At 32.0% G+C, this 13909-nt stretch overlaps 3 protein-coding genes across 6 annotated transcripts in view; 2 read left to right on the top strand and 1 right to left on the bottom strand.

The window, feature by feature from the left end:
• LOC144968546 (mediator of RNA polymerase II transcription subunit 24-like) overlaps window positions 1–4596 on the bottom strand; it is a 35986-nt gene extending 31390 nt beyond the window's left edge. Inside the window, exon 1 of one of the 2 annotated variants that reach the window (XM_078907011.1) lies at window positions 4437–4596. The gene's annotated coding sequence lies outside the window, so the exon portion shown is untranslated. The remainder of the gene's footprint in view (window positions 1–4436) is intronic. The other variant, XM_078907012.1, reaches the window with a different exon arrangement.
• LOC144968551 (uncharacterized) overlaps window positions 1–5863 on the top strand; it is a 328253-nt gene extending 322390 nt beyond the window's left edge. The window contains exon 8 of the transcript XR_013644601.1: window positions 5854–5863. The gene's annotated coding sequence lies outside the window, so the exon portion shown is untranslated. The remainder of the gene's footprint in view (window positions 1–5853) is intronic.
• On the top strand, window positions 4620–13398 carry LOC144968548 (dynein regulatory complex subunit 2-like). Of its 3 annotated transcripts, none has more exons than XM_078907015.1 (10): window positions 4620–4723; window positions 5687–5848; window positions 6075–6327; window positions 6664–6887; window positions 7179–7376; window positions 7712–7789; window positions 9418–9558; window positions 10667–10819; window positions 11480–11697; window positions 12699–13398. In XM_078907015.1, the coding sequence occupies exons 2-10, from the start codon at window positions 5714–5716 to the stop codon at window positions 12790–12792; spliced, it is 1494 nt and encodes a 497-aa protein (XP_078763141.1). In that variant the 5' UTR covers window positions 4620–4723; window positions 5687–5713; the 3' UTR covers window positions 12793–13398. The 3 variants fall into 3 exon arrangements, with proteins under 3 accessions (XP_078763141.1, XP_078763142.1, XP_078763143.1); XM_078907016.1 differs by lacking the exon at window positions 4620–4723 and adding an exon at window positions 4755–4807; XM_078907017.1 differs by lacking the exon at window positions 4620–4723 and adding an exon at window positions 4878–4895.
• Window positions 13399–13909: the final 511 nt, after the last annotated feature.

Consider the following 13909-nt stretch of genomic DNA (forward strand, 5'->3'; position numbering starts at 1 on the left):
GTTGATTTTTTTATTTTATTTTTTCCTTGATCAAAACCAGAGTTATTTAAGGGGGTCAAAAAGCTAGTGGTGTTTGGCTACTTGAGATTCTATCTGGCCACATTTGAGGTTGAAATACGCTTCAACAGTCGTAACGTCACTTCCCTCGTAATGATGCATGGTAACTGAGTAACTGGCTCTAAACTATCGGAACAATGGCGGACGCCCTTATGAAATATTTACCCAACGAGCATAAAAGCGTATCCAGAGGAAAAAAAAACATTATAAATCTGATCATGTTTTGACTTTTACACATTCTGATTACAAGACATATGAAAAGTTCTAGCCAGCATAAAGAATAAAAAATACCGATTTTCTTTGTTTAGAACCATGATGGCCGCCATTGCTGGGCAACGTGACATCAGACTATTGAAATCCAATTGGCTATCTATCACTGCAATTCTCACCTCACAAGCAGGGTTGCCCGGTTGGATTATTTTAATCCAAACGGACTATTTTCTAAATTATTTTTTATGTCTTTTGATTGTCATTTTAAGTTTGGATTTTTGGTTAATTTTTGGATTATTTGGCCCTAAGAAATCTTCTAAATTAATTCTTTTTTCATGCAATAACACATTTTGGAAAACAATATTTATTACTATTACTCATCTACTTTTAAAGATATTACTGAATTGTCTATTTGGCTTCTAAAAGGGGACTTGGTTCCAATAGGGAAAAGATATAGATTCCAGGAGCACACTATAATCTGTGTTCTTATATCAACTAAAAGACTCATCCAGACACCAGCAGAGGATCCCATTGAGACTGAGAGGAATACACTCAAATGTTTGAGAAGATTAGTCATGGCCTAATTTCAGTTCACAGTACATATTTTCTTAATGTGTCTAATGTGCACCTCCCCACCCCCCCAAATACATTTTTTAAATCATACATTTTTGTGCATTTCTCTGTGCCAAGGCCTCATTCCCAGATGGTAAAAAAACCTTGGGAGAAAGTACTCCTCCTTCACCAATCATGACAGGTAAAAGACTCCACACTATAATCTTCAATGTAAATGGTTAAAAGTAAAAAGAGACAGAAAAATACTGCTAACAACACCATGATTATCATACACACCAAAGGGCACACAATCTAGCTTAAATTTAATTTCCTTGGCAAAGTAAAATCCATTCGGTTGTTTATTTACAGCGCTTACAACACATATAGGTCATTTCAGTGCCAGTAAAAAGGAAGAAAATGGGATATTCAAAAAATTCTAGAATTAGAAGACCCAACGTAGTATGACAGAGGGGAATTAGTTCAAATAGGAAAAATGAAAAGAGGGCATCATCCAATATGACGAGGTAATCTAGGTTTACTAAAATTGTCAATTAAAAAAAAAGAAAAAAAAAAAGAAATCCATCTTAACCTCTAAGAGAAAAACTCCACACCAAGGGTCATAGTTACAGTCCAAGCCCGTATTGGGATGCTGCTTAATTGGGACGATTCCTTGGGAACAGATTTTTTTTAAATATAAAAAGTCATACCCTTTGCAATTCCCAGCCACTTAATTGGGATGGCCGGCTGCTTAATGGGAAATAAATTTTGCTATGGTCATTCCCATAAAAGAGCTTGTTCATTGTCTCCAATATTAAAACGATGGTTAAAAAAATGCAAATTAGTCTAACGAGACAATCAACCGGTTGTATGGTCGTACCGTTCAGAGGTGTGAATAATAGACTTTGCAATATCCCCTGTTAGTCTCTATAACGACAGCCAATCAGGTGTATGGTCAAACTGTCTGTAATAGACATCACAGAGATATGTGAACAATAGAATTTACCTGTATTCCTCGACAGTGTCATCGATGACCATCATTACGCACATGGTCATAGGTCAACTGACCAATGGTGCGATGAATAATGAGTGATAGCTTTGTTTGTTCAAGGCTTTCACCCCCAAAAGTTTGTTTGTTCAATGAGACAGTGAATTCTTAATAATGCAACTGTTATGAGTGGCATATTCGTTTATTGTTTAGTGCAGTTAGATTTGTCTCTCATCATTAGATCAAATTAGCTGTCAAGTGGCCGCTGAAGTACCCCAAATTAGACTATGTGGATTATGACAAATCTGAAAAATTTCCCAACTTCGACTTCATGTCCGCCGCCGCTTAATTGGAACATTTGTCGGGAACTGAGCCGTAACGATAAACTGGCTTGGACTGTACTTGGAAATGTTGAGTGGATTTGAAATTTAGACATCTCATATGAGCCAGGGTCAAAACTCAACAAGCAAATGATTTTTGTCAAGCATCAAACTTCATTTAGTGAGGCATATAAACAATCACAATAATAAAACGTTGCTGTCCCTAGGAAAATGCCATTTTACTCTCCAAATTCTGCCCCCCAAAAATGCCAAGATATTGCCAGCAATTTTATTCTTCATTTGAGTCTTGAAATGAATTATAATTATAAAATATTACAACAAACAAGGAAAAATAATAAATAAAAATAAAGAGACGAATTTAAAATGAATAAGAAAAAAACAGGAGACTTAGACTTGAGTCTAAGTAAACAGTTTAATAGAAATTCTAAATGTCCCTCACACACTTGAAACCAATGTCATATGAGAGCTGGCAACACAGATTACAAAACAGTTTGAATTTTGTTTCTATCTTGATTAGAAATGTAGTTACGGCAGTTCAAAGTCTGAAATTTCAGACCGATTTTTACCCAAAATTACCATTGCAAAGTTGTGACCGAAATCGCGTAATGTTAATAAAAATGGTTAAAACAGTCAATATGGAGTTCTTGTCATGTATTGTATACCAAAATGTTCGTCTTATCGAGGACATTGCATTTACATTAATAAAGAGGAAGATAAATATTTCAAATTAACACATTATTACATAATATGACGCAAATGTTACATAATCAAAAACTCGGCTAGCCGAAAGAAACAATTTGCTTTATCACTTTTGGATTTATCCCCAATATCTCACTGAAACAATTGCAAATAATTACCCTCTTTGAATTAATACATAGAGAATAAAAAAGGATTTGAGAGTATTTAAATGAAAAGATATAAACATGTTGTGTAATGACATAATGAGTTTATTTTTACCTATGGCAACTTAATTGCATATAAATAAAATGGTAGATTGAAAAAGTTCAAATAAATTGAAACGGATTCCCTATTATAGTTAGAAGGAACGTTCTGGCTTTTAATACTTTAAAAAATTCTGCTGAACCACTTTGGGTTTATTGCTATTACATCATTTGAACTGACAATCAATATAATTTCATCCCCCCCCCTTCTCTCTCAATGTATGGGGGTGTCAAAATGTATAACTAAAAGAACTTCTTACCATAATAATTATTAAGGCTAAGGCCTTTAGAATATGGATACAAATGATAAACATATGGGAAAGAAACTTGATGACTTGATGGCAAAGTAAAATAAAATTCAATAAAAGCAATTGGTATAAATCGATAAAATATCGATATTATTAATATCGAATTTCACAAAGAGAAGAAATATATGAACTTTTAAAACAAAAACTATAAAAAGCCCAAAAATAAAGTTGGAAAGTATGTATTCAGAATAAAAACATAGTAAATAATAGTACTGAAAATATTATGGACTAAAATTAAAATAATACATAACTAAATTTAAAATATCGATATGAATATCGATATCGTCCGGCAGCCATGATGAGAAGATAATGTAAACATGGCATTTCGGCGCAGAGTTAAAAGGTGTCTGCGCATCGATATAGAGTCCTGAAATTTGGCATGAATAGAGTTTAGATGTTATTCTAAAAACAAGCGTTTAAATTTTAAAAACACACGCGGTAAATAAAAAAATAAATACATTTGAAAATTGCCAAATTTTAACTTCATATAACTTCTGGAATTATTAATGGATTTTTCCTTAATTGGCACCATTTAAAAGGAAATTGAAAGACGAAAATAATGATACCAAAATATCTGCGATATTCCTCTTTATAACGAAGTTATGCATCTTTAATTGAACCCCCCAAAACGCAAACGGCAATTTCCAGTCACAACTTTCCTATGGGCGAGTTGGGTCAAAATTTGACTGCCACTGCTGCTGCTCACTAAACTGCCTTAGTCTAAGTGACTTGATGTACTTGATGATTCGTGAGAATTCCCTGTACACTGTTTGAGCATTTACTTTATCATCGACCATCAACCCATCAGCTACAAGAGGCTAGCAGACCATTCGGAGAAATAGAGTTCCAGTTTATTTTCCTGAGCGTTCAGAGAAATCGAGCCGGCCCAACAAAAGATGGACAAGGCTGACAATATAAAAGTAAGTGACAAGGGGAAAAATTGCAAGCTCTCGCCGACTGGCTGCACTACAAACACAACAATTGGAAACATACTCAGAATACCATAAGCAATTATCATAATTCATGTATGAAAGGACCTTACCTTGCTAAATAAACAAGTTCATTTTGTTGCAATATGTTCGGTTATTATTGATTTGAGAAAGAAGAACATCATAAATTTCGATGAAAAAATAAAAACACTTGAAGCGAAGCTTCGCTATTCGCTAGTTCTGTCCCTTCTCTTGCGTGATCTTTTAGGTAGAAAATAGAAATGACCATCTCACCCATTATGAGCTCTTTGAATGTTAAAGAACAATGTTGGTTCGATTTCCGGTTGTCACCCTTAACAACGGCAAATAAATTTGTTTCTCAAGTTATTTTTGTTTTTAGGTTTGGACATTCTTTTTGTTTATAATGTTCAGTTTCATATTGATTTAAGCTGAATCCGTTCTTCTTTTTTTGACAATTGGATCTGTATGTCTGTTATGAATTACTTTTTCACATTAGGTTCTACTATTCTTTTCAAGGATGCTGCCACCAATGAAATGATGCAGTCTCACCTGTCAGTGACAGTTCAACTCTTTTTATATTTTAGTCCTAAACTGGTATTTTCCACCAGATCATCACCGATTCCAACCTCACTCAAGTCGAAGTGAAGCTTTTTCTGAGTGAAAGAAGTGACTTTGTGTATCTCTGTCTAGTAGAGACTCTATTATAATTATAGTTTATTGAGCAATGTTAAAGCATTTGTTTTGTATTTGTACACATTCATTATCGATATTTGAAGTTTGCGGTTGACTCGCTCCGGAGAATAAAATGCTTGAACTGAACCACCAACTGCTTCTCACTAGTCGTGTCTTCCCCCTGAGTTCAAAACTGTGTTGTTTTGGTCTCCTCACTGTTGTTCATAAAGACTTGCGATAACCAGATGCAACCCACAATTCTAATCACCTCCAGATTTCAAAGAAGAAGATGAAAACAGATGAAGGGGAAAAAGAAGAAGTGGTTCTGATAAAATGTGGAGTTAGACGTTGTTGAACTGTCCAATTTGTAATCTAGGAATGCCTGATGAAAACCGAATCCATTTTTTTAAAAACTTTCATCGATTATAGTACAGATAAATGAACGATATGAACATTATGAATTAGTTTATGTTGTAAACGAAAACGCAGTCTGTTAAATAAAATTCCCTTTGAACATTATTGTGCATATTGATATGAAATGTGGTCTGTCTTAGATTAGTGAGATTAATTTTAATCCCATGGTTCATTTTATTTTTCATTATAAATTTGAAACATAATAGTGATAGACAGCAACCATTATTTTAAATCGATATCACTTTTTTTTCTATAGATATAGGGGGAAAATAAAACAGTAAAAATGCCAAAGAAGAAGAAGGGATCTGCCAAGAAGGCAATGACAGATGAGGAGAGGATTGCCTATGAGGAATCCAAACGTTTGGCCGAAGAAGAAATGAGGAAGAAGAAAGAGGATGTTCTTGCTCAGTTTTTGAAAGTAAGTGCATTTTCTGATTAAGTCATAAAATTTATATATTGCATTTTTGCTTTGAGTGAATTTAATTGAATTATTATTTTTGAATTCAAATATTTTTGTAGCATATTTTAACAAATATACCCAGTAATTATGATAATCATTATGATTATTCGCTGAAAACTGCATCGCGTCAATTTTCATGATCAAATGACTTGTACAAATTTTGTTTATTTATTTATTCACTTAGGAAAAATTGGCAAAGGAAGAAAAAGCTACACAATACAATTTGAACAAACTGAATCATCAATGGAGGAACATAATGAGAGAAGCAAAAGCCAAAGAGCTGAAAAAGGACATTGAAATCCTTAGTCAGACCTTCGAGCGTGTAATTGATAGAAAGGATGCTGCCATTAAATCATTGTCCAAGGATATCGCTGAAGCCGAAGAACAATATGCAATGGCCTTGAGAAGTCATTTACAGAATGTTGATTATTTGTTAGGTAATATTATATTAAATAATGACCACAATACATCTTCATTTATGCATGATACATACTTTCTTTTCATAATTTACTTTTTTAAATGCAGTTTTATTTCCAAGAATATCAAAAACCAGAATATAATTTTGAAATATTTTTCATTTTTCTTTTTAAAGTAATTGGGACTCAACTCCAATGGGCATGCGCAAACACAGGGGTAAAATGTGTTACGGTGGATAATGTTGTCTTAAATAAATTGTATTATATGAAATGTATAAAATAATTTTTATAGTCTAGATTAGGGAAAAAAATATTAAGTGCATTTCACTCCTTTGCAATTTTCTTTGACACATCCAGAACTTCAGAAGCAACGTCTTGAAATGTTGACTCAAGAATATTCAGAGGAGTTAGAAATTATTTGCCAGGAGTTTGACTTGGAGAGGGCCATGCTGATTGAACAACACAATATTGAAATGAATGACATTGCTGACATTTTATTTGCAATGGATCAGAATTTCCAGGAACGTGAAAATGAGGCTAAATCAGACTTCCATTCAATGAGAGATGAAATTAAAAACAAGGTATGTTTGATTTTTTCACAGTATGTCAGAGGTAGGTTTTAATTCTATTATGAAATTTTAACTTTTTCTAAGAAATGATTGATAAATATGAACTTGATTAATAGTTAGTGAATAATTAAGGTATTTCATCGCTGTAATTACTTTTAATTGTTTCAGACTCCAGGTTATTTACAGAGGTCGCGTGTTGTAATGAAACATGAAGTCTGCTGCACTGTTGTTTCTAATGCTTTGCAAGAAGTAAAAAATTGAGTAAGATTCTGAGTTTGAGTACCATGTTATTTGTTTTTGCAGAATTTAGAGGAAAAGCATGCATTACGTGTTCAGCTTGAAACAAAAGTGGAGGATTTGTGGCAACAATTCAGGCAAGCATTACAGAACTACAATGACACGACAGAAGAAAGGAAAGCGGCATTTGAAACCTATAAAATCAAAGATGAAAAGAGTGCCAAAGAAATTGAACTTCAGATGCGGAAATTGCAAAGAATTTCGGTAACTATTATTTGTTTCTTTTTGCTGTTTTTTCCCCTATGAATTTGGAATAGAAATAGGGCTTATTTTTCATTACATACAACTTTTATTATTCTTGAAGAGAGATTCAAGACGAGATATATTGCAAACTTTAAACTCAAGGATAAACAATGGAAGACAATTAAAGTTTATCAATACTTGATCATGTAACTGCTTTGAATTTTTTAAATTTTCATTTATGAACCAATACTATTGCTTCCGATGTTTACCCTACTAATCTAGATTGTTTGAAATCAACCTCCTTTTTAAAAAATATAAATAACATATCATGATTAATGTTTTTTCTCTCTTACAAGGATCAAATTGCCCAATTGAAAGCAAAAATGGCAGCAAATGCCAAAGAATGTGAGGAACGAAACAGAGCATTGAAAGAGGTAAAGATTACTATTGACGTGCCTTACTAATTGATATGTTTAGTTTATTTCAAAAGCCCAATGCATAATTAATCGTTAGTGCTCTGTTAAAAACAAATAGACTACATTTAGATCGATATAAAATTAAATCTCTTTGAAAGGTTGTGGTAATTAATTCTCTCTGAATATTGTAGCAGATCCTCTTCAATGGTATCATCAGAATCTCTTTTGAAATACGAACGATATAAAAACTTTCCCAAATTAATAAAATGAACTGCAAGCTTAATACAAATGTTTGCTTTTTGCTCATCAAGAAAACGTTGTAGGTGAAAAAAAACGAGCTTAAAAGATTGCAGTTTTAGTCATCAATTCATGTTTTAGGTGGAAATAATAATTGAAAATAGGCAAATACTTTATTTATACTATTTATTTCAATCATAGCATAAAGATTCGCTTGCTGCTCAAAAATTTAAGTTCTCAGTCTTGAAGATAATACCAAATGTTAATCACTTTGTTAGAACGCAGAAATGTCCATCTCAATGGTTTACTTAGATAATCGTTTTAATTTTTATTTTTTTTAACACCTTTACTTAATTTCTACAAATATTTTCATATTTAATGTCAAAAACGGTGAGTCTTTATTGCTAAATATAGGTATCCAAATAACTTTTTTTTCTAGTATGAGGAGGACTATTCGCTGAAAAAGGTGACCTGGGTTTGAGTTCATTATAAATTACTTTAGAGTGCGTTTTTTTAAATTGAATATCATTCGTTTTATTTCGATGTTTCTTGATTGCAAAACATTGATTTATCGTTATAATTTTATTTTTATGGTAAGGGTCATTTATTGTCCTTTTATATCATGGCCATGTTAGTGGATTATCATACCTATCTATATATGAGGGCTAATATTCACTCAATCATAAAGATGCACATTTAATTTTTGTTTGTTTGTTTGTTTGTTTGTTTGGTTTTTTTTTTTAAAGTGTTTTGTCTATTTAAAAAATAAAATTATTGTTACTTGCTATGCTTAGGGGGTGGCTAAAATATATATATTATATAAATATATATATATATATATATATATATATATATATATATATATATATATATATATATATATATATATATATATATATAAATCATAATGTTTGCCATTTTGAATGACTGTTTCATCATATTTTGAAGTAAAATTACTTTATTATTCCCATTAAGCACTGACACCAATAAGCACACCTCTTGTCTAGTGATAAGGATTTGTTTAAACATCAATAACATTTTAATGTGTGAGTGTGAGGGAAATGTAAATCATGTCAACCTAAAGCTTGAAATACTTATTTTGTATTCTTATCATTGGGATTCAGAAATGTAGGAATATCATCATCATCATCATCATCATCATCATCATCATCATATTATTATTATTATTATTATTATTTATATTATTATTATTATTATTATTATTATTATTATTATTATCATCATCATTATTATTATTATTATTATTATTATTATTATTATTATATTATTATTATTATTATTATTATTATTATTATTATTATTATTATTATTATTATTATAAAATAGTGTATGTCAATATTAAGTATTGATGAAATTTTGGAACTGAAATTGATTATCATTATTTACAGGAACGTGAGAAAATGCAGCGCCATTTCCATGAACTGAAAGCTGAGATGAATCAAGTAAGAGACAAGGAGAGGGACAAGCTGACAAAATTAACCCTGGAGAGCAATGCAGCTATCAAAGAAGTCAAGAGACAAAAGGAGAAGGTGAGAAATGAAGTCAAGTAAAACACAAATTACGCAGTTGGGGTATCAATTTTTTTTTTTATATTCCTCCATCTAATGTTGACAGTCATCTTTACTCATTTTCTCTAAACACATTCCGCCTAAGGGGCAACATACCATCTAGTATTAAGCTTTAAAAAATTTGTTTTTTTTGTTTTGTTTTTTTTTTAATTTTAGTATTAAGCTTCTTAACAATATTGAAACCATTAAAATGCATCACAGACAACCTGGAAGATGCCATGATTTTTCTTTCTTTTTTTTGTGGATTTGCAACGTAGACCGTAAAACACTGCCTGGGTCATATTGATTTATACGATGATGAAGAAGAAAGTCTCTGACCATAATGCATGTTACAAAACTAATGACATAACGTATTCAGTTCTAAAAAATGAAAATAGCTTCTCTGCATTCGTAAAATCAAATCCCCTCATAACACCCATTACAGTGAAAGTATTCACATTTCAGAAGAAAAAAAAAATGAGTAAAAATGGCTATCAACATTAGATGCAGGAATATAAAAAATTTGACACCGGCTATTTTTCTTATTTGCATTAATTTGTTTTTGTTTGTTTTGTTGTTTTTTTTAAGGGAGAGGGTTGTTTTTGTTTTGGTTCTAGCCTGAGATTTCCGTGGCAGTCAGTTGTTTACTTATTCATTAATAATTATTGGCATTAATTTTCTTTTAAATGTACATAAAATGAGGCGATTTTGCCTCACAGTCACAGGAAAAGCTTTACCTCATCACTTTTGAACTAGACTATAATTAGCTTCGTGGCAGCCATTTCTTTTGATATGAAATTAACTCTCTCACTAGGAAAATAACCATAACAAGACTAAGAATATTCAAATGCTCCAGGATTTACTTCAGTTCTCTATTTGAACTAGTCCTATTTGTGTCACTTTTTCTTCGACATTGTTAAGCGCAAACAAAGTCTTGGTTTGACTTTTGATTATCATTTCTAACAACCCTATTCTTATAAATAAGCAAGCTCAGAATATAGCACTCTTCTTTTTATTAGAAGGGAATATAGTTTATTTTAATATCCTTTATTCAATATTTTCCTTTTATGTTTTTATCTTTTCTTCATAGGGTGAGCTAATCCTTAGATTGGCTGAGATGTGTCGAAAGATGGAAACAGAAGAGGAAAAAGTTTTGCCATTTTATGCTTCATCATTAACAAAGGAAGAACAAGAGGATGTGGAAGCTGCTGTTTTGGAGCAGCCATCACAACCATTAGCAGAGGTAAACTAATTGTTATTAAATTGCATACACATGCACCCTTATGTATTAAATATTCCCTTTAATTTTAACGTTCCTTTATTTTCTCATAATTTTTTTCCCGGGGAAACTTGTCACCTTATGTTGATCCAGAAAAGTTCCTCGCTAATTTGGCAAACCATAACAGTTTTGATTTGATTTAAATCCTCTAATATTTCTCATATCACCCCATCTTTGTGTGTAGAGTTCCATATCATTATCTATATTATATTATGTTTAGTGTTACCAAATCTTTTTTCGTTACACTAGGTACTCTGTGTATCTAATCCATACTTTTTTCTGTGTCACTGCTCTAAATAGTTTTTTAGTGATTCGCCGTCTCCATATGGAATTATGTCAGAGTAAACCATATGCTGAAAAGTTTATTTTAAAGTTAAATAAATCTGACATATAAACTTTTACATTTTCGCTTATTAGGAGAATGTGTTCTTTTCCTAAATTACAATAATAAATCAAACCCGACTAAGTTTGTTTTTTTTTTGGTTATTTTTTGCCTATAAAATTAATTTTCAGTATCTAACTTACCCAAACACATTACCATTTTGAGGCAATGGATCACGTATAAATATATTTAGAATCTTGTCAAAATGATTATTGAAATTAAACATTCCACTCTTATTTCAGGCAATGCACGAGTACTCTGCCCTGGAAAATTTCTGGAAGAGATACAATAAAGTACTCCTTGACAAGCTTGCCTTAGATAAAGAGAAGCAAACAATGTCTCAGGAGAACCACCAGTTGAGGACGCTACTCAAACAGTACTTGGATGGAATATCTGTCAATGATGAAATCCTCAGCCAAGTCAACCCACTCTTTGTTGTGAATAACAAGACCAATGTCAAGTATGGAATCCTTTTTTTTTTTGTCAATATCTATTTATTTGTTTATCTATTTTTCATGCATTCGCCTGTTTATTATTGCTAGAAAGGGGGGGGGGGGGTGGTTATTTTGTTCTTACTTTTTATTTTTGGTTCTTTTCTGAACTTTACATTTTAAAAAAAATTAAATTGAAATGCAATTATGACTGGAGAGATATCCAAACATATTCAGATTCCCGTATAACATTTCAGTTTTAGATATAAAACCTCTAGAACCCTTGAGCATTTAATTTATATAGAGAATACTCCACTAAACATGCTCAAAATGCTTTACAAGGGATCCTAGCCGACAGCAACTCTTAATGTGCAGGATGAGATAGGACACCAGTAAGGCAATATTACCATATTTTTCCGACAAAGACAATGCTGTTACCAGCCAGGTACTCATTTTACACACAAGTACAATGAGATAATGTGAGTAAAGAGCCTTTTCCAAGGACTCAACTATGCGCTGCTCAGAGTGGGACTCAAACCATGGACCTTTGGGTCCGAAGGTGAGTGTTATACCATAGGACCACATAGCCGTACAATAGGAAGACTATGGAAGCAATATCTTTTGGTTCATGGTGTCACCCATCCAAGGGTTATATTTAACCTGAATTACAACATACAAGACTTTCTATATAATTTTAAAAATTAAGTCTTCCGAAAAAAAATTAAATCAAACTTTATAATTATCCCTATCGACATGCACTTATTTGCAGGTCTGATAACCCAATTCATTACCAGCTCATTGTTGTAATGGAAATATTTTTTAAAACACCAAATATTGTCCATTACACCAATGTTAAATTAAGCCCATTAGTGGGTTCAGATGTCAGACCTGCGTATAAGTACACATCAATCCCTATGCTCTATTTTGAGCATTTGAACCACCCCAACAACAAACTGTCTTGAGGTGGTAAATTTCCTTTTGCTTTTGAGTCGATAATTTGCTAATATTAACATATCTTTTACTTCATCAGATTAAATGTACCAGTCATGGACCCACGAGTGAGACGGCCCGTGCCACAGACTGTTGTTGAGGCAGCTCATGTCATTAAGCATACACTCAAATGAAATTGATTGTTCTCTTTGAAAAAAAAAAATCAATTACTGGCAAGACAACATCCTTGCCTTTCTTCCTCCTTGAGCAGATGATTGACTTACTATTCAACATCTAATTTAACTGATTTATTGTCATTCCTCATTTAACGTTTTGTCTATGGATGGAGTGAATATTAAAAATTGACAATAAAATATGATATAATTGAGTAATATATTTATGGAGCTCCACAAACCTTATAGTATGTATCAAATTACTTCACTTCAACTTTACGGTATTCTAAATGGACAAATATCACCTTCAACCCCTCGTATCAGTCTGTAATTAGTGACGAGTGTTTGAGATTTACTCATATTCTTTTGATAGATACCCATTTTGATGTCTTTTTAAGGCTTACTGGGAAGGATGACATACTACATAATGTTAAAGCCAGTCATGTTGGTGATAAGGCATTAATATTTGTAAATAGTTACTTATGAATAATATAGGTAGGTGATCTGCACCAGCAATGTTATAAATTGATTATAATGAGTTAATTTTAATAACATTCTCCACTTTTGCTGAAGTAAGGAGTAAATAAATTTGCTATTGTAAAAATAAATACAAATGATTTACAAAAAGTTCTTTTGTTGCATTATTTCGTTTAGATAAGTTGTTTTTGTGCTTCTCATGTCTATAAAGCATTATTTGTGACTCACTTCAGAGACAGTGAGTATGTCAGGATAAAACATGCAATATAGTGCATTATTCCACTCCTAATCTTGGAAAACCCTATCATTTCTTAGTAAAAAACATAATCATTGAATATTGTTTACAACCCGAAGAAGACTCAACTGGCTCAGAAGAGTTTTACATTGCTTCGCCCTCGGAGGAATCATACACATTGCAAAGATCTGTGTGTGAGAAATTTGTCACCCATCGAAAAGCAAGTCAAGGACTACTATTCAAAAATAAAATTTCTTTGAAATTACATAATATTTCTTGGTACTGTTACATTGTGTTGAAGGGGTTTTATGGCTTTTTCGTCACTATTAGTATAGATAATTTCCGCACCAGCAAAAAGGAAGATGGTGGGAAATTTGAAAGATTATAAGTCTCCTCTTACAAGCACACAAGAAAAAGTAAGATTAT

The sequence above is a fragment of the Berghia stephanieae genome, chromosome 3 (genome assembly GCF_034508935.2).
Source record: "Berghia stephanieae isolate SIO BIC M18660-M18661 chromosome 3, UCSD_Bste_1.3, whole genome shotgun sequence".
Lineage (NCBI taxonomy): Eukaryota > Metazoa > Mollusca > Gastropoda > Nudibranchia > Aeolidiidae > Berghia > Berghia stephanieae.

Excerpts from the sequence above, each read along its gene's own strand:
- LOC144968548 (XM_078907015.1), top strand. The coding sequence starts at position 5,714 with ATGCCAAAGAAGAAGAAGGGATCTGCCAAGAAGGCAATGACAGATGAG. Across the intron at positions 6,328-6,663 it reads GAATGTTGATTATTTGTTAG|AACTTCAGAAGCAACGTCTT; the intron begins GTAATATTATAT and ends TGACACATCCAG. Across the intron at positions 7,790-9,417 it reads GAAACAGAGCATTGAAAGAG|GAACGTGAGAAAATGCAGCG; the intron begins GTAAAGATTACT and ends CATTATTTACAG.